The sequence below is a fragment of the Hibiscus syriacus genome, unplaced genomic scaffold (genome assembly GCF_006381635.1).
Source record: "Hibiscus syriacus cultivar Baekdansim isolate YM2019G1 unplaced genomic scaffold, ASM638163v2 tig00110814_pilon, whole genome shotgun sequence".
NCBI classification, from domain to species: Eukaryota; Viridiplantae; Streptophyta; class Magnoliopsida; order Malvales; family Malvaceae; genus Hibiscus; species Hibiscus syriacus.
Window position 1 is genome coordinate 956,175 of NW_024062872.1, and position 21,723 is coordinate 977,897.

At 33.3% G+C, this 21,723-nt stretch overlaps 2 protein-coding genes and 2 pseudogenes across 2 annotated transcripts; 3 read left to right on the forward strand and 1 right to left on the reverse strand.

The window, feature by feature from the left end:
• The first annotated feature begins 420 nt into the window (after positions 1-420).
• LOC120141872 (probable glucan 1,3-beta-glucosidase A) lies at positions 421-4,386 on the forward strand. The gene is made up of 10 exons (XM_039156637.1): positions 421-518; positions 792-887; positions 1,001-1,116; positions 1,209-1,328; positions 1,689-1,874; positions 2,266-2,424; positions 3,029-3,198; positions 3,286-3,441; positions 3,758-4,110; positions 4,193-4,386. The coding sequence occupies exons 2-10, from the start codon at positions 812-814 to the stop codon at positions 4,384-4,386; spliced, it is 1,530 nt and encodes a 509-aa protein (XP_039012568.1). The 5' UTR covers positions 421-518; positions 792-811.
• A 288-nt stretch (positions 4,387-4,674) lies between these two features.
• Positions 4,675-5,290, reverse strand: LOC120141884 (histone H3.2). Its single transcript, XM_039156647.1, has one exon. The coding sequence runs from the start codon at positions 5,236-5,238 to the stop codon at positions 4,828-4,830; it is 411 nt and encodes a 136-aa protein (XP_039012578.1). The 5' UTR covers positions 5,239-5,290; the 3' UTR covers positions 4,675-4,827.
• Positions 5,291-8,306: 3,016 nt separating this feature from the next.
• On the forward strand, positions 8,307-11,457 carry LOC120141849 (annotated as a pseudogene).
• A 7,698-nt stretch (positions 11,458-19,155) lies between these two features.
• Positions 19,156-20,076, forward strand: LOC120141846 (annotated as a pseudogene).
• Positions 20,077-21,723: the final 1,647 nt, after the last annotated feature.

Here is a 21,723-nt window from a genome sequence, read left to right on the forward strand (position 1 = left end):
GAGAAGATTATTTCAAATTTGTCAATTTCTAATTAAAGATGCGTAGGAGAGAGAGAGATCGCCCATATTATGATTGGTCTCAACAAAAGTCGGTTGCATAAAGATTCCATTTGCCTTGGGTCCTTAAACTTTTTCTTCATGCCAATTTAAGTGGGTAAAAAGAAAATAATAAGTGTGTTCACAGTTAATTTATAGGTTCGATTTTTACAGTTTAGTCTTGTTTTATTTTTGCATATTATTAAATTTCAAAAAAAAATCTTTGCATATTATTAGAAGATAATACTTTGTAAATATTTAAGACTCGGGACTGGGGTTTACCTTGGGCAACTGGAGAAGGAGCTAGAAATATATAAACTGTGTATTCATAAGTGGAAAGTGGCAACCAACTGCGTTATCTTTCAAAGGCGTTTTCAACTTCAAAGCCATAAGTTTATCATCTCTAACCAAAAGGGGTGCTTCCTTTCTGCCTTTATTGGGTTTTGTACCTTTAAAAAATGTGAAATCGTTGAAGCTTTCAGGTTCCCCCTCCTTTTTATTCCTTGGCAACTGTAGAAAAATGCTGTTTTCTTCTTCTTCTTCTGCCTCTTCTTTTTCTGTTAATATTTTTTTAATGGGTTGCTTTTGTCTTGATCTTGGAGGAAGATTGAGTTTTGGCGACTAACGCAATAAATTAATTCAAAACTCCTATTAAAGAATTAAATATTATGATTTACAAGTTTAAGTTATGTATAAATTGATTGATAAGTGAGGAATTACTAAAGATTCCATGTTTTAGCTTTTGTTTGATGCAGTTAAGAGGGCTGCATTCTTCATGGAGCTTGTTGTTAGCAAATGGGTATTTGCATTTTCACTCTTTTGTTGGCTAATCTTCTCTGTAGGATTTTCAGGTATGCTTGAAGCTTCACTTTCTTGGATTTCTTTTTGTTTCTGGGAAAAACAAATGCTTATTCTGTAGGAGACTCAAATTGTTAAAAAAATTCTTCTCTTTTAATTTTGTAAGTGGAGGAAGTGCATGGAGATTCTAAAGTGAGAGGAGTTAACTTAGGAGGCTGGTTGGTTATCGAAGGTTGGATCAAACCTTCTCTTTTTGATGGCATTCCCAATGGAGACATGCTTGTCAGTATTAATTTTTTTTAAATGATTTATGGGTTTTTTCTATTTTTTTATGAAGAATTCTAATATGTTAATGGATGGATATTGAAATGTAGGATGGAACACAGGTTCAATTCAAGTCAGTGACATCGCAGAAATATGTTTCTGCAGAGAGTGGCGGTGGGATGGACATTTCAGTCAATAGAGATGATGCATCTTCATGGGAAACCTTTACTGTAAGGAGTCAAACGAAATTATTGGTCTTTGTCTCTCAAATTGATCTTGTTTTGTTTGTTAAACTTGAGCTTGATTGGCTATTTGGACCGTCTGATCTTATGCTTGCGGATATTACACTAAGCTAAACCGGATATTACACTAAGCTAAACCATTTTCTAGTCTGCTTACTTAGCAATCTGTAATACGAAAAGAAAAGCATTGCAGAGTTTCATGTCCTTTAGCCATTGTGATTAGTGTTTGTGTGAACCGACATTCTTGTTTTGTCAATTGATAACTAAACAATGAAATTTGTTATCTGAAAAAAGGAACTTCTTCCTCTGCAATGAAATTTGTTATCTAAACAATTTTTTCTCATGCAGCTATGGAGAGTTTCTGAATCTGAATTTCAGTTCCGCACCACACAGGGCCAATTTCTAACATGTTATGGTAATGGATGCTCTGTATCTGCAACAGCAAAATCAGCTTCTTCAACTGAAACATTTCAAATTGAAAGAAATAATAATGATAAAGTTCACATCAAAATAAAGAGTGGAACCTATCTGCAGGTATGATACCAGTTCTCTTCACATTTGTCTTGATGAATCAACAATAACCGTTCAGTATGTTGGCAGCAAATAATGGTAGATAGACAGCTTTTTGCCATTGCCTCTTAAATGATATGGTTAAAATATTTAAGCACCCAATAGTTTAGCCTGTGTCTGGTTCTCAACATTGCTGGTTAAGCATAGGATTAAGGTCTCGGTATTGCTTTTAGTGTGTGTACTGAGCCAGGTTTAAGACAATCTTCTATGATCACAGTTTTACTATGGAGAATAAAGCTATCAAATAGTAGAACGACCAAAATGTGCGACGCAGTCCTTTGCCATTTAACATTACTCATATTTCTTTCACAGGTTCATGATGTCAAAACTTGATGAAAATGTTTTTATATTGTAGGCCAGCATGGATAATCAGCTGACAGCAGATTATCCAGGAACACCAGGATGGGATGATAACGCAGCCACATTTGAAATGTCAATTGTAGCTAATAACTTGCATGGAGATTATCAGCTTGCAAAGGGATATGGACGTAGCAAGGCAAAACAAGTTCTTGAGGTAACATACAGACTTTTTTCTTTTCTTTTTCTTCATGGGAGAGGGTGGAGGGATGTATGAAACTTATTACAATCATCAGCCACTCTGAATCATGTCCAGTTGGTTATCATTTATCACTTTGCAGAAGTTAAAATGTTGAACATATTGTGATAAAGTTTCAATAACATAGCTTGGTTCCTGGATTCTCTGAAGAAACGAAGATGAAAAATGTTTTCAGCAATCAGCAGATAATGTATGCTGCTAACATATCAGCAGTTTTATTTTCTTGCCTTCTCTCTCTTACATGCATTATTCTTCTCATTACACAGTTTGTTATATTTTATTATGATATTCCCAAGATGTTGGTCTAAAGGCATATCTCCAATGAGATCATTTTACTAGCTAACTAGTAGTTAATCAAGGTAAAATTGTCAGATAATTATGGAATGACAGATTCTTTAAGGTGAAATTGTCAGATAATTATGGAATGACAGATTCTTTAAGGTAAAATTATGGATTTGCAGATGAATGATTATTAACTTTGAAAGGAGAAAAACATAATTGAGCGCTATTTCGTGTTCGACCTTTCATTTTCCTAACATATGTTTCCTGGGTGAAACTGCAGAAGCATAGAAACACGTTTATCAACGTAGGGGATTTTGAATTTCTATACAGACATGGAATAAATACTGTAAGGATCCCTGTTGGCTGGTGGATTGCTTATGATCCGGATCCTCCAGCCCCATTCATTGGAGGAACGTTAGAAGCTCTTGATAATGCATTCTCTTGGGCAGAGCAAGTCTCTGTTTCTTTTTGATTTGTTAGTGTGCTATGATTTTATCTCTTAATTTAATTTGATAAGCTTGTAGTATTTTGATGCAGAGCCTACAGCATAAAGTGCATTATCGACCTTCATGCAGCACCTGGCTCCCAAAATGGAATGGAACATAGTTCTAGCCAAGATGGCACAACAGGCTGGCCTACATCTTCCGATTACATTTCACAGACGTTGCATGTTATAGATTTTCTAGCTTCCAGGTAACTGCCAAAAGTTATTGGATTTGCGTCTAAAATTGATATTTTACCAGAGTGGCGAGGGTTGAAAACAAATGTTCTAGTGGTTCATTTAAGACGCTAGATTGAAAAGGTCATGCAAAACTTCTGAACAAGTTTGATCAGTGGTACTGGTTTATTTTGTTAGGAAATTGCTTGTCAGTAATGTTAAGTCAACTTGGAATTGAAGTTATCCGACATTTCTGTCGCATCATTGTCAAACATCAACTCTTATCCTTGAACTCTTCAGGTTTCCGGCCTTGCAAAGTTTAATTCCATTGGATCATCTTGTCTATTGCAGGTACGCCAAACATCCCTCCTTGCTGGGAATCGAACTATTAAACGAGCCCTCTGCTGCAGAAGTTCCATTGGATACATTAGTTTCATATTACAAACAAGGCTATGAAGTGGTGCGCAAATACTCTCCATCGGCTTATGTGATAATCTGCCAAAGAATTGGCAATGCAGATCCACTGGAACTTTATCAAGCTGATATAGGCTCTCACAACCTAGTGGTGGATTTGCATTACTACAATCTGTTCGACACATTCTTTGTTAACTTGAGTGCTATAGACAACATCCAATTTATATATAAAAGCAGGGAGGCTCAGCTACAAGCTTTGAATGGAGTAAACGACCCCCTCATTTTTATCGGTAACTAAACTTTGTTTCCACAGTTGCCGACATTTTAAGATACACAAAATCTAGTTCTGCAAGTCTTTGATTTCTGATTCAGGTGAGTGGGTGAATGAGTGGAATGTTACAAGTGGATCTGAATCAGATTATCAAGAGTTTGGAAGGGCTCAATTAGAGGTGTATGATGCAGCTTCCTTTGGTTGGGCTTACTGGACGCTCAAAAATGATAGAAAGCACTGGGATTTCGAATGGAACATAAGGAACAATTATCTCCAATTAAGTAAACATTCTTAACCCGCATCCATTTTACTTTCATACATCATCGTTTGTTGCCTTTAACATTGACATGTATTCATGCAGGAGACCCAGACGATAATGGAACATAAGCAGCCTATTGTGGCTTTTACTTACATCAATTTGGTTCCATTATCGTTTCCAATGAAGCTGCTGGAGACCCAGATGTGAAGATGGAGTGCAGAATTTTATTTCCTTTTATAAGCTCTTTGCTACCCCCATTACATTCATATTTTGTAAACTATTCTTTAAGCAAGAAAACCCATTTTTCCAACCCAACAAAGAGCATAGCAAACAAACTAATTCATTACAATTAGAATGATGCAGTTTCACATAGACATTTTAACAAACAGATAGATTTCCAAATACACATAAAAACCTATAACAGAGAACCCAATGAAAAAAGGCTTGAACGAAGAGTAAAATTAAGCGTTTTCAACTCTAAGCCCTCTCGCCCCTGATCCTACGAGCCAACTGAATATCCTTGGGCATAATAGTAACCCTCTTAGCGTGAATAGCGCACAAGTTGGTATCTTCAAAAAGGCCCACCAAGTAAGCTTCAGCCGCCTCCTGGAGAGCCGCCACGGCACTGCTTTGGAACCTAAGATCAGTCTTGAAATCTTGAGCAATTTCTCTTACCAACCTTTGGAATGGGAGCTTCCGGATCAAGAGTTCAGTGCTCTTTTGGTACTTCCGAATCTCACGCAACGCCACAGTCCCTGGCCTGAACCTGTGTGGCTTCTTGACTCCACCGGTAGCCGGAGCTGACTTCCGGGCGGCTTTCGTGGCGAGTTGCTTCCTTGGTGCCTTACCTCCGGTGGATTTCCTGGCGGTTTGCTTCGTACGAGCCATTTGATTTGCGAATAATGAAAACGAGAGAGAAGTCTGGATGGTGAATGGAGCAAAATGTCTAAGCTGGTTTTATAGAGGAGATGAGAAACTTGGGAACTTGGGAAAATTTGAAGCGGAAGGAGAAGAACATCATTTTTCTTTATGATCGTACGGTGGAGATAGGTTTGACGAGGATATAATCCGCGTGAAGTGGAAAGGACCAATAGAGTTTGTTCTCTGAGGCGCCAAATTTCCTTATTTTCCCTCCCTCCTTTGAAATTTTTCATACACTAGTGCCGTATTTCGTGTTGAGACTAGATAGATCGTGAGTTATTCGAGATTAATTCGGTCAAGGTTCGATAAATACTCGGATCGAATAGACTCGACTTGATCTCGAGCTCGGCTCGAATTCTTAACGAGCCGAAACGAACTACTTGATACTCGACAAGAAAAGCTCGTGAGCAGCTCAAAAATATAATATATTAAGATTTTATTTTTAAAATAAATTATTAATAATATTAATATTTATGTGTTGTTTTTTTTTAAAAAAAATACAGTAAGATTTTTATGTATTTAAGGTTCATGTTCGAGTTTGAGTTTAAAGCTTCAATCTAATTAAATTTAAGATTTTTTTTCATTTCGAGTCTTTTCGAGCTGCTCATGAGCTTTGGTTTAGGATTTCGAGTCGAGTCGAGCTATATTTCAGAGTTTTCGAGTCGATTTGAGTTCAACAATACTCAAATTCGACTCAACTCGTTTACACCCTAGTGGTGTGTGTAGAAGAGATCGCCGTATTTCATGGTCTCTTATTTTTCAGTCCGGTTGATTTTAAAAATTAAATTTAATGTATCAATCTATTTGATTTTAATATTTCGAAAATACTTCTTTTTCTTCCATTTCTAGGTTTTAAGATTAATAAAATAGGATCATAAACACAAACAAAAAGACACAAAATTGAAATATTTTAAAGATTGGGGCTATTCAATTTCAACCACATTAATTTAGAGGGCATGGCTGCACCTGCAAGAGGGAAATGGAGAGTTATGTTTTAATATCTGATTATGAGATGTTGAGAAATTTTAATTCATCAACCAAATATGTTTTTGTTAAAATAAGTATCTTTAATCTAAAATAATAATTATTAAGGTAAAGTATATAAATAGTCTTTTGATTATAGGGTGTTATTGGTGAATTTCAACTCTTAAAAGTTATAAATTGATCTTTTAATTATATGACGTTGCTTTGTTGAGTCCCCTTACTAATAAAAGTTACAAAATAGTCACTTGACTATTCATATGTTTTAAAATTATCATTTGTTTGTTAAAAATTGATGGCATTCTGCAATAGATGTTAATATGTTGATTGAGATATGATAAAATATTATCCTAAAATCACAAACTACTATCATATCCCTGTCAATATGTTAACATACAACTCAGACGGTCGTTAATTTTTTAACAAAAAATACGAATTTGGAACATATGAATAATTGAATGACTCAACAAAGTAATCCAATATAATCAGATGATTGTTTTCTAACTTTTAATAGCCAGTAAGTCAACAAAACCGTAATGTATAGTTAAAGAGCTATTTATGTATTTTATCCTAATTGTTATTTGATACTATATGATATGTATATTTATTTTTCATAATCAATCTAAATCTTAAAATTTAGAGATCTAAATCTTATAATTTAAGTTATAAAAAATAATATAAATAATTATCATATTAGATTTATATTTGTGAATGGAGTAAATTGGAAGGGTCGTTCCCGCGTATACAATACTGAATCCGGATTAGTCAATAAATTAAATACTAATGATTATAAAAAAATAGATTTGATTTATTGGTTAAACAATATATTTTAGTTTTAGATGACTAAGATTCAAATCCCTTTATTGGTAATGTAAGTAATGAAGTTCAAATCATTTTAGGATGCGTTTGGTTCACGGAATGTAATATTACCAATGGGGATAAAAGATTACTAGGGAATAAGATTATTGGGAATGTTGTATTTTGTGTTTGGTTGGTTTAACAGGAATGTAAGATTATCGTGTTTGGTTAAATGAATAAAATATTATTGGAATGTATATTTTACTAAATTATCCTTATTATATATTTTTTAACAAGTTGAATCCTACTATAATATTACTATAATTAATTTATATATTTTCTTTAAAAATTTAAATTCATAAAATTTATATAATTTTGTTTACAAAATTGAAAAGATAAATAGGTTTAATGAAAGGGTAAAATTTTATTTTAACCCCTGAACTTCATATAAAATTTTAATTATAGAATTTTTTTGTAAATCTAAAATAGTTTAAGGATAAATTTGTAATTAAACCTTCGTAGAATTTTTATTATTCAGCAACATAAGAATGATATTTTTAGAAAAAAAATTAAGGACATTTTAGTCTAGAACGTCGGTAATCCAACAATACATAAGGGAAGGGAGATAATGACATTCACGATAATATACCCCAAAAAATCTACTGTTGGTAATAAAAGATTACCGAGGGCTGAGAATGTTGGCCAACCAAATGGAGGAATGAGATTCCATTCCCCCTCCTTAACCAAACACCCCCTTATTGGTCATTTTATTTCATATAAATATTGTAAATATTAAATTAAATTATTAATTTTTTAGAACTAAAAAATATAAACATATAATCATTTATAGCTAAAATAATTATCCATTAAAATTATATAAAATTATTTTAAAAATAATATTAATATCGTGATAGATTATTCTTGATTGTTTTTCTATTAAGATGATATAAGTACAATATATTATTAAAGATTACTTTCAACCATTTGATTTTGAACATTAATACCTATGATATTATTTATATTAAAACTCAAGACTTTATAAAATAACAACAATTACTCTAACATCGAAATTGTTGAGTTGATTCATTGCTTACTTTTAAATTTGAATAGGCCTAAATTGTTTATTATTTTTAGAAAATCAGTTTGTACAGTTTTGAAATCGGGAGGAACCAAGAGGTATTTTGACCATTTTTTTGGTTAAAAGGCCTTAGGACTTTTAACAAAAAAAAATTGAAGCCTAAATAATAGTCCCCTGCAAAGCTTCCAGTAAACGCGCCACTTCACGCGAGGCCTTTTTTTCGTCGAACGTTCCAAAACAATGGAACAATCGAAGACGGAATCTCAACCAAAATCCAGCTCAACTCAATCTTTGTCTCGAGAATTTGATCCGAAAGAATCGGATCCCGCAATGGACGCGGAGGGCTTTGTTATGGTGCCAACATCAGAGCCACAGGAAAAGGAAGAGAAAGAGACTCGGGATCTGAAAGCGAGTCAGGCTCAAAGCCCGCAATCACCGGTCCAGTCACCTACCGGGTCGAGAAAATCAGTTCATTGGAGTCCGGAACTTGTTAGTGAATCGCCTGCTGTGGATCACAGCGCCACCATGTCAGCTGCTAACGGATCTAATCCTTACGTTACTCACTCTCCGCCTCCGGAATATTCTTCGGCTTCCTTCAAAGGTAATCCACTAAACATTTTATTTCTAACTCATATTTTATTTGATGATTTTTATGATTAATTAATTAATTTATTTTTTTAACTGGGAAACAGAGAAAATGGATGTAGTTAAGGGTGTCTTAGGGAGATGGGGAAGGAAAGTGGCAGAGGCGACGAAGAAAGCCGAGGATCTGGCCGGGAACACGTGGCAACACTGTATTTTTCTTTTATAGTTCCAACTGGGTTTGAATTTATTTTAAATTTAAGTGTGTTCCTTCTTGATTGGATTTGTTTAGTTGTATCCGGTTTGAATTGGTTTGCAATTTTCGGGCTTTTAGAATTGGAATTTATTACGCGTGCTTGGTAATTTGATCTGTTTTAAGATTGTGATGAGATATAAATATGTGGCTTTTTTGGATGGTTGCTATTGATATTAAGTTATTTAAAATTGAAATCTCAGATATTGAATTAGGGGCTAATATCTGGATTAAGTCTAGGGTACACTATTGTTTCTTTTGTAGGGTTGGTGTTAGCTCGCTAGTTTAAGAGTAATATAGGATATTAGGAAGGCGTCATTTTGGAAATGGTTGGACAATTTTGGATATTGTGTTTAAGGAAAGGGAGAGGAAGTAATGATCTTCATTGCTTTATTATTATTATTATTATTATTATTATTGTAAAACATGTTTTTGGCAGTTTTCATAAGGAAATGCAATTATTGATTTATTCAAATGTTGGTTGGAGTTAACATTTATGTCTTAATTATTTACTTGCAAAAGAATAGAATTTTATGTAAGATTTAAGATCAGGGTACTGTGGTTTTCTTAAATGGCATGTTTAGTTCTTGTAAGTTATGCTTAAGAGATTGGTTATGCTCTTGAAATGGAGGGAACACGCTGATGAAATATTTGACAAAGAAAAATGTGACTTATTTTGCAACCTAGCCAAGGGAGGTATCCAACATAGAGGTGGTGTTAGAAAGGGTCAGTAGAAGTAGGGAATCACATGGCTCTAGTTTCCAGAGAGTTTGTAGTTATTGTTTCCATGGTTAGTAAGAGCTTTCTAGTCTCTTTTCTCAGACTGATGACACAGCTATACATTCATGAGATTGCTTAGTAAACGCCTTCTTTAGGTCCCATTAGTTGGTAGGAATCTTTCTTGTCTGTTTTCTCATCGTCTTCAATCTCTTCATTTTGACCTTGGATTAGAACTTAGAGACAAGCCAGATGTACCTTTATTCTGCGTTTAGTTGTATATCGAATTATTTTAAGTTGAATGGTATTATTATTATTTTTTAAATCATTTATGATCATCTGATTCACCCGTAGTGATGCTCAAACCTTCCCATATGCTAAAATGTCAAAAGATACATTCTTGTTTCCGTTAACAAATAAAATTATCATCATCCAAACCATGTTTGCTATTTAACTGTTCAGATCTCGGGTGATGACAACTCTTGCTCTGTGATTATCCCCTAAATATTATCCATCTGAAGACTTTGAAGTCTCTTTTTATTTTATTTTATTTACTTTACACCTTTTGTTCTCTAATATTAGAATTCTAATTCACACACCCATTTACTTTGTTTGAGTACATAATACAATAATGTAATTGTGCATCACCTTTTCTTAAGGTGGACATTGAGCATCCTGTAGCCCAATTGCACATTCCCTCTGTACTTTTGTCTATCTGTAACTTCTTTCGCTGCATAGCTGCCACTTCTTTTGGGTCATTACTCGCTACATCACCTCAACTTATTCATACATGGAAGGGATCTTACGTATCCTTAATCATGTCTGGTCTCTTCTCTATTGGTATTCTCGTATGGTGATTTCCTTTAGAATCACACTGTTGATTTTGTTTGGACATAAGTCTATTGTCAACTATTCAATTTTATAAAAGAAATATATATGGAAAATTATGCCTATAGTTTTAAAATTAAAATCAAAGGCTGTTTTTTATGGAATTTTTTTCCTTTTATTTATGATCCATGCTCTCACCCGTCTCCTATATTCCTGCTTATCAAGCAGTTTCATATACATAAAATTACTGAAAATATGTTTCTCTCTTTCCTCTATCAGTAATAACAAGCCCTAGTTTTGCTGAGGCTGCCATGGGAAGAATTGCTCAGGGAACAAAGGTTTTAGCAGAAGGTGGCTATGAGAAGATTTTTAGACAAACTTTTGAGACAGGTCCAGAAGAGCAACTTCAAAATTCATTTGCATGTTACTTGTCCACATCAGCTGGTCCTGTCATGGGAGTTTTATATGTATCTACAGAAAAGCTTGCATATTGCAGTGACAGTCTCTTTCCTATCAAAATGGTAGCAAGACTGAATGGAGCTACTACAAGGTTTGTTTGCATTACCCTTACATGCTTCCACTTATAAGACTGGTTGCAATGAGATCATATTTCCTCTCCACTTCATGATGTTGAAGTTACATTACATTGATAACCTTTTGCATCAAACCATTTGGTTATGCGTTTATGGTATAGGAAATTAAGTTATGATTCTTGACATTTCTTCCGTTGGCTTAAACAGGTAGTTACCCATTACATCAACTTAAAGCTATTAATCCTTCAACAAGTCGAGCCAATCCTTCTGAAAAGTACATCCAAGTTATCTCTGTTGATAGTCATGAATTTTGGTTCATGGGCTTCTTAAATTACGATGGTGCTGTAGCATGCCTACAGGAAGCTTTGCAACAACACAGCTTACAACCTGTTTGATACGTTTTCTTACCAGCACAACCTTCACCCGGTTGTAACATGTTATTCATGTGAGCATTTGCTCTAATGCTTGGTGGCATTTGATAGAAAATGCTCGTTCGAGAGCTCTTCAATATTCTATGGCAATGAAAAAATAGGTAACGATAGAGCTTGAGATCTGATTTGATTGATTTAGCCCTTACCGAAGACATGACCTCTGATAGGAAAGTATGGAGACTTAAGACTAAGATAGTCGAGTAGTGTGGGTCACATCTCTAGGGTGTATCATCTCTGTCTTCTTTTAATGTCTTTGTAGTAATTTCCTTGACTTCTATTTTTTATTCGTTTCTGTTATTGGTATTTATGAAGGCTTAGAACTGGACTTGCTATTGTTTGACTTCTGTGTATCATTCTCTCCACTTTTAAATTTAGTCGGGTCTTACGTTTCTGTCTATATACAGAGATTTTTTCGTAGGGATTTTTTTTTTTTTTTGCAGGGATATCTGCCCAGTACAGACGCGTATATGATATTAATGATTGTATATGAATATTTTTCAACTATGTATTTATGTATTTATTTATACATGCATTGTATTTTATCTATATTTTTAATTTTCTGACTGCCGGAGGTCTTCCACGGAAGCTACTCTCAACCTGGCGTTGGGGGCAGCCTACTACCCTACCTCTCCCTTACCCCATTGCATATGGGAATTGGGATTTGTTGTTGTTGTTGTTGTTGATAGAGTTTGTATCTAAAAATCATATGGATGTTGGAAGAAAAAGAGTACAATGAATCTGCTCTGTTTTAAGCTCTTCTGGTTGCAGTTTGACTTTTTATAATCCTTCCTATAACTAGATAGCATACCGAATATTTCGACATATTTTTGCTGTACGCAGCTGCCAGGTCGAATAGGTTTCGATTAACAGGGTGAAGACTGAATCCTTGAATGTCTGCATATCACTTTGAAATGATGTGATTCAGGTACATTATCTTATTGGGTTCATGAGCTTTGAGTTTGCAGTACTACGACCAACTTTTTATGGTGGCAGTTGTCAGGCTTAATTTCAAAGGTCTTCCTTGGGGCGTTTATTATGGCTACTTTGTCCATGCATTTGAGCGGTGAACTTAATCCAATTGGCCTTGTTTGATTACTATTTCCATGATATCGTCGAGGGATATGCTGCCTTTTGTTGATTGCCTTCTCTGCTCGTGGTAATCACAATAACGTACAGTCTTCCTTGGTTGATAAAAACTTCATTGGGGGTATTCCCATGTATTTCGTCTGATTGAAAACCTCTATTAATGAAGTATTAAGTGGAGTACACTGATATGGTGTCCTTGTCCTCGGTGAAATTCTTTCAGCGAAATTAACTTTTAAATATTAAAATGTTTTAATTAAAACTTTAAACTATTAATATAATCTTAATAAGGTCACCTGTCATTTTAACCGTTAATCTATGTGTTAAATACCAATTTATATTTGATATATATTATATTTAAATATGTATATCAAATTTTAAATATTATGCATCCACTGTATTAATGAAACTTTGATATTACATGTTTAAAAAGTAGTTCTATAAAATTTTAATAGCTATGTTTATCTTTTACACATTAAATTCAAATTTTCACATCAATAATCTTTAGAGCATATGGTTAAAAGTTTTCAGTTGACACCTCTCATCTTCTTTAAGTTGTGAGTTTAATACCCATTATGATCAAAATTTCTCTCCCTTCCCCTTAAGTAAGAATTGCCAAAAAGAAATTATCAATATCACTTGTGTACACGTGTAAATTTCGATCCATGTATTCTAAATGTATTTCACGTAAGTTGGAGCATACATCTAAAGCATGTGACTCAAATAATCTTATTGAGAAGAGACCAATAATTGAAGGAATGGATTAAAATATACCGGCCACGAAAGTTACTTCATGGAACACATTATACCGTCAACGTTTATCTTCATACAATTATGTTGTGGTGTCTCCAAATGCAGCATTAACTAAAAAAATATGTGGGTAAATTTGGGCCCTCCAATATTTTTGCTTTTAATTAAAAATGTATATTTTCTTGTCGGCGTAATGGTGTGGTTAATCTTACTTAGGTTTTGCTAACTATTGCCTTATAATATTGCCAATATCAACGAAAAATGTTGATTAATTAGGTGAGCCATCAACAATATAGGATACTTGTTTTTAATGTTTTCGCTTGGACATCATTTCACTAAGATATCATGCTTTATTTTTTAAAGTGAAATATGAGAAATTAAATTGACAGAGCATTGGCATTTAAGTGTTGGGGCAAATTCTTCTGATATGATGATGATGATGATGACCCATACTTTTAGAGTCTTAATCTCCATCAATCATCCAACACCATTTTTCAGCAATGTCGGTTACCTTCTTACAATATTTTTTAATAGCCCATTCCATCATTTTCTCTTATATTAAGATATTCAATTTCTTGCTTACTTATTCCAAAATCTACTCCTTCCTTTGAGATCAATTGAATACATATTTTTATAATAATAAAAAATTGAACCCGTGTGAAAATTGTTGGAAAATAATAAATTAATTAATATTATTTATAATAATCATGTGACTTGGAGAATTGATTTATTATTTTGGTTTAAAATTGCATCAATTCTCTTCATTAATGATCTTAATTTTTCATCAAAAGGTCTTAACTTTTTTATTAGTTTTCTCTCCACTATATATAGGTTAGTTGAGACACAATTTTAGACAATACTTAGAATTTTGGAATAGGAAAAACTCATAGAAAATTCATTCCAAGTTTGTTCTTTCCAGCGTTAGAGAAAGACAATATTATGCTCGACTGATCACTGTTATTTTACTTACTTCTATGATCATTTGTTGTTGTATCCCCAGAGATCGGCTTCCAACATCATGTTATGGTTTAGGTTGAGAGAAAAGAATAGACGAGAGAAAAAAGTATAGGTTTAGAAAAGAAAATTCTTATATCATTTTAATCCTCCCCGTGCATATCACGTGACCTCTTTTCATCCAAATTCCTCAATTCGAGACTTGCAATCCCTAATCCTTCATCTGGATTCCCAATTTCCTCTTCCGTGTGACTTTCTTCTTCTCCTCCCACTGTAACACATTACTCAAAGCACAAAGAAAATGACGAATTTATCTTAATGAAATTGTTCTTGCAAGCCTCAAACAAAATTCTTCTTTTGTTTATCTGATTCTGTTGATCTTATTACATGTCAAAATACGGTAAACAAGTTTAGTTCTTCTATTTTGATTTTGTATTCATTTTGTTTCGGTCGATTATATAATAATATTTATTTATTATTATTATTTTAGTAATATATATTGATTATTAGTCAACTAGCGGTTATCATTCAATAAAAATTGTTTTGACTAAAAGTTGAAATATTAAATTAAAATACTCTGAAAAAAAATATTATTTATACAATTGTTGGAAGCTATTTTTGTCATTACGTCTTTTTTTTTTATTTGACAGTTCGTTGATTTTCAAAGAAGAAAGGGTGGCAAAGAATATGGGAAATGCAAATGAAGATGTGGTTATGTGACTATCCAGTTCCTTTTTCCCCGCGATTCCCTCTCACTCGATCAAAAGCGTTGCTTATTAGGGATGTTTCCGTCACGTTATTGTTATTTGATCCTCTCCCGTTTCCCATATCAAATGGGGTTGGTAGATATGGGAGTGGCATATGTTATTTAACTTTTGTTAATCAATGGTTTTGGTTCGGTAGTTGGTTGGTCGGACAGAGACAGAACCAGAAATATGGGGAACTCTATAGAATGAAATGAAAATTCTGTGGGTTTCTTTTATAATCTGTGTATCGGCTTAGCTAGCGGCTTCCCTCCGCCTATACTTGCATTTCTTGTATTTGTCTATAGTTGGTGCACGTGTCTATTTCCATACATTTTACAAGAAATAATGTTTTGTGGGGAGTAGTCTGACTTGTCAGTATGTCGCATCAGATGTCTTTCTTTGCCTTGTCTGTTTTGCTGCTAACTCACTGCTTATGTTTATTGCTCTTCTTTATATGTTTTCAGGTTCTTGTGATGTTATCTTGTAGCTATTAATAATAATTATGAGCATTTGCAATTGTTCAAAATAATTTTTATTTTTGGATAATTCATTTTTTATTACCTAAGAACATAACATGTTACAAAAACATCAGCGTTCTGATAACAAGAACAGCCTACTTACAAAAAGAATCAAAATCAAAATCAAAATCAAAATATATCCTAATGCTCAACTAGTGTAATATTAACACTATCATTCCTACATATATTTCTATCACTCAATTGTACCCCAACTATATCCATTATGGCATGAAACAGTTCTTGAGAAGATCTGGATCGGCCTTGAGATAGTTGTTTGTTGCGTTCATCCCATAGGATATAGATAAGTGCAGTAAAGGCGAGCTTCATGATGGAAGTTAGAAGTGATTTTCCCTTCCAAGTGGAGCAAGCCCACACGATAAGAGCATCCCAAGAGCTAATGGTAAAATTAAGACCAGTGTGGGAGAAGACAGAATTCCATAATTGGATAGCCAGAGGGCATTGGATGAACAAATGTTCCCTTGTTTCACACGGATTATCGCAGAATGTGCATATGCAGTCAGAGATAAGTCTCATTCGGTGGAGTTTGTCTTTTGTAGGGAGTCTATCAAGCAATGCCACCAAGTAATCAAGCTATACTTGGGGATATGAAGAGGAAACCAAATAATTTTCTATCATAGGACATGAGGTCTTCTATCTCGTAAAGCATCCCAAATGTCCTTCACTTTCACAGCTCCAGCAGTTAGAATGGGTAGACCACATATCTAAGTTTAAAGATTAGGATTTGTACCTTAAATATCAACCATTGCCATTCCATTTCCCAATAGAAATCACCACTTAATTATTATTCTCTTAATCACCGATCTTTTAATTTATCCCTAATATCAACTAATTATTTAATTATTATTAATACTTTCGTTAATATTTAATAGAATATGTAATGTGACGGTTAATTAAAATAATATAAATATATATATTTAGTTCTCAATACTTACACATCATATCAAGTTAGTCTTTATTTTAATTTAATTCAATATGGAGGTGATCGCTCCCTAAAAAAATTAATTTTCTATATATTTTAAACATTTTATTTATATTTTATATTGAAAATATAACAAGGTAATATACTATTCATGTTAAACAAACCGAACAAGATAATATAACATTCTCATAATAATGTTACATTTCAATAATATACTGAATTTATTTGGACATTTACTTTTTATATGATTAGGCTTTTTTTTTACAGAATTTCATGATACTATAAGGCGCTATTCTCTTTTTAATTTACACATCAGAAATTTGCATATTTAATATTTTTATTTTTTGAAGCTTGTGAATCTCTTCATTCTTATTTCTCATGATTTAACAAACTAATTGATGCCTTAGATGTTGGAACACACTGTATTCAACAAACTTTCAAAAATGTAAACTATATTCCATTCTCAATGACAGAGCTGGAATTCCAACTTAAGAAAGCTTAAACTATAATTAATCATAAAAAATAAAAATGTAAAATATAATTAATTATAAAAATGAGAGGACAAAATTAAAATAAACTAAATTTTAGGTCTCAAATTTAATATTTACCCTATAATTTTTAATAATAAAAAAATAAGAGACAGTCGAACCGGGACGAAGCTGGTGCTTTATCCCTGCTCATTGCATTTCGATCTAAGCTCCTCGTTCAGATACCATGTTTTTAAAACTCCAATCGAAATGGATTGGTCCATATCATTATTATCAGATATTATAATTCAAATTCTATTTTAATTTAACTTAAAAATTATATTATAATATGTTTGATGAAGAAAGAAAATTAATAGGAAAAATAATATATATATAAATGTGCTCTTGAGTTTCATCTTAAATATAAAGTCACCTTTGATCTTAAAATTTACCTCTTATACATTATTTTTAGATACTTTTGACTTCAAAAATACTTGGATAAAATACACGTTCAGTGTTTAAATTATTACTTTTATTCTATTTTTGGTACTTAAACTTTAGTTTTAAAAAATTATATCTAATTTTTAGTTTAAGTTTTATTCTAGTACCCCATCCTTAAAACTTAACGAAACTATTGTATGTGACATTTTTATGAGTAAATTATATCATTCATCACTCAACTATATTCTCACTTCTATTTTGGTCACTAAAGTTTACTTTTTTTAATTTACTCACTCAACTTTCAAATTACTTCTATTTTAATCACTCTAACTTATTTTATTAATATATGAGGAGTTTGTGATTATGGCTTGTGGTATAGTTTTTGGGTTTGGGTACATTTTTAAATTTATTTTTGTATTTTAATTATATATTAATAAAATAATAATAATGTCATAAAAATATTAATAAAATAAAATAGAGCGATTAAAATATAAATAATTTAAAATTTGAGTAATTAAATTAAACTTTTTAAACTTCAGTAACCAAAAATAGGAATGAGACGGTAGTTGAGAGATTAATGATAAAATTTACTCATAAAAAATGCTACAGTTATGCTATGTTTAAAGTGACATGGTATCAAAATGAAATCTAAACTAAGTGTTTAGATTTAATTTAAAAAAAATAAAATTTAGATAGTAAAATGAAACAAAATTAATAGTTTAGGTATTAAATGTATAATTTACCTAAAATACTTTTAAAAAACATTACCAATCATGAGATACTGACCTTACAAAACCTAGTATTCCTATGCATCATTAAAAAAATAGTTTTCCTACACAACAACTATGACAAACAACTATGACAATAGTAGTAGGTCTATAAATATTTTTGAGGATGAACATTATTTATTAATAATATAAAATTTTTAATAGATATAAATATAATTTTAAGTTGATACTATTTATAAAATAGATAATTAACATTAAAAAAAATATAAATTTTTTAATTTTAAGATGAGCCCATATTCATCCTAAACAATATCTTCATTGCCACTGTATGGCTGCACAAGAGCCCCATTACTTGGTCTAAGGCAACTAAGGGTGTATTCGGTTCGGTTCGGTTCGGTTCGATTCGGTTCGATTTTTTACTAAAAATTGAATCGAATCGAAATAAACGAGTTTTCAATATTTAAACCGAAACCGAATAGTTAAAAAACTGAAATTGGTTTTTTCGGTTCGGTTCAGTTTTTTTAACGGTTCGGGTTTTTGGTTCAGTTCGGTTCGGTTTATCGGTTTTTCAATAAAAAAATCACTTGAAACTATAATTTTTTTTACAAAAATTGCCTATTCGGTTCAATATGAAACAAATGGGTTCTATATGGAAAATCTGAACTGAACCGAATCAAAAAAAATGAAGCTTTTAAACCGAACCAAAAACTGAACCGTTTAAAGTCAAACCGAACCGAACCGAACCGTTTTACTTGATTCATGTCAATTTTTTGATTTTCTCGATTTCTTGCTCAGCCCTAAAGGCAACCATCAAAACCAACGATGTCGTCTCGATGCGCAGAACCCCTTATCTTATCGAAGCTTCAAACGGCCAACGAATGATATGTTATTTTTAAGTTTTAAAATTGATTTAATTGAATTGATATCAACAAAATACAAAGCCAAAAACTCACCCTGAAAAGTGAAGTGCGTGGTTTGGCGCGTGACGGGTTTGGAATCCTTTGCATTGTCCGTCCTGCAGACTGTAACCAATAGTGGACAATCCTCAAACCCAACCTCCTGCTATTTCCACTGTACCCACTCTTATTCAGTTCATAGTGGAAGCAAAAGGGTAAATTATATTCACAGTGCGGTAAAACTCAAGAGACACACAATAAGTAAATTATCCAAGGGAGTTTATTTCATAGGAACGGGAGAGGCCTTATATCAAGAAGGATCGGATCGAACGCCCACTTTGAAACCATCTCTTTCCTTTTTGCAAAAAGAGAGGAAAACCCCTAAGAAGAGCAAGAAGAAGAGATGGAGTTTGAGGACCGAGAAGAAGAGATGGGTTTGGCCCCCAGTTATGACTCGCTTGGTAACTCATCTACACTTAAAATGTCAGGTGCTGAACTGATTTCAGCAACTCCAACCGGTCAGCAGCAGCAGAGGAAACCCAGGTATAGGGAGTGTTTGAAGAACCACGCAGTGGGAATCGGCGGTCACTCTGTCGACGGTTGCGGTGAGTTCATGTCGGCTGGAACTGAAGGTACCCTCGATGCTCTCAAATGAGCAGCTTGTAACTGTCACCGTAACTTCCACCGTAAGGAATCGGAGCTTCCCACCACGGACCTCTACTTCCACCACCACCACCACCACCACCTACCTCAATTCACGCCTTACTTTAGAGCACCAACGGGGTACCTCCACGTGGCTGGACAGCAAAGGCCATTAGCTTTACCTTCAACCTCAGGAGGACACAGCCGGGAAGATCAAGAGGACGCTTCAAATCAAGGGAGCTCAAGGAAGAGATTCAGAACCAAGTTTACGCAAGAACAAAAGGATAAGATGTTGGAGTTGGCTGAGCGGTTAGGTTGGCGTATTCAAAAGCACGATGAAGAGATTGTTCAACGGATCTGCATCGAAACTGGGGTGAAAAGGCATGTTTTGAAAGTCTGGTTGTATAACAACAAGCACACTCACGGTAAGAAACCCTAGAAACAACTTTAAAAAAGTTGGTTGGCTAAGCTCAAGTGATTATATATGTCGGGGATGGATTATTAATAGTATTATCAAGTCTGGTTTAGATTAGGGTATTACGTAATGTTTATGGGAACTTGAATTTTAGCTCTAATCTATTTTCCTTTTGTTGCATTTCGAAATCTTTATTTTAATGTGGAAATGGGTTTAGATAATGGCGCATCGAGGCAAAGTGGAGACATGCAAATGCAAGAGGTCTGAAAATGGATGAGCTCTAACCACTGGTTTGGTCAATTAAGAAAACTTTAACCTAGATGACAGGCAAAGGAACTAAGCATGAAGTATGATTTCCATTCGGAGACCAATATATATATATATATATATGTATTTAAACATAAGATTGCTTGATTTCCTTTACGTGCGTCTCTCTCTGCTTTTTATGAGTTCAAGCTGTTTTTTTTTGTTGTCATTTTTTACTTAAAATCCTCCACTAGCTAGCTAGCTTATGAAGTTAACATCGATTTATGTGCTTGAGAAAATGAAGGAGAGATCAATGGGGGCGGTGGAGCTTATAGTTTGAGGATGTCGTCATGGTATTTAATGAATGCAGTTGTTTTCTTTTTTTCTTCCTTTTTTCAACATTTGATCCTTCTTCTTATTCCATTCAAAGGAGACTTCCATGTCTTAGGTTTCTCAAAAGCTGAACTGGCCATACTGATGAGTATGTAATAAAACTTCCAGGTCTTAATGGCAATGAATTAAAAGATGAATTTATTGCTGGGGCTGTAATTAATAGTAACAGTGAATGAAGTCAGAATTCAACTACATTGCTGGTAAATGAGGGACCTGTTTCCCTCTACAAGGTAAAGATTTTCTGAAGGGCAGTCTGCTTATTTTTGGACACCATATATACATATTCCGTGATAATTTGTTTGCTCTCGCGTCCAAAGATATGTGCAGTTGTTGTGGAGGATACTTTGGTTGATTCGGGAAATTGAAACCACAGCAGCAGTAGCAGGTAAAGCTGCAGAAGGAAATGCATGTGTTGGTGGTCCTACTGGGAATCTTGTTCCTCATCGGATGGTGATGGATCATCTTCTTCCTCACATCTATTACTTAATTTGTGCAATACTGTCTTCATTATTTTTTCTTTGCTTTGGCTTAGTTATTATATATATACATGTAGGAGGTAGTGTTTATAAGTTAACTAAAAACAGCAAATTACCAAAGTAAGATCCTTTCTACCACATCATTCATAGTTCTTATTAATTAAAATTTATCCACATCATCAATTTTTTTCTACATCATTTATATAACAATATTTTTTATTTTCCAAATTATCTTCTTCTCTTAAATATTTAAAATTAAAAATAATTAAAGTTTATTCTCATTCCCTCTTTGTATTACCTTTTTATCCAAAATTCAAAGAATTGTAGGAGCGATACTCATTTACTTAAAATCTAAAGAATTGCGGCAGCTACATTTTTAAGCAATTGAAACACTAGTGGATGAACTAAATAGCTGCTGCAATTCTTTGAATTTTGAATAAAGGATATCACATTCAACTCCTTGAATTCTTTAGACTTTAGGTATATGGGTATCACATATTGCTTCTATAATTCTTTGAATTTTGGGTAAAGAGGTGATATACAAGGGAATAAAATA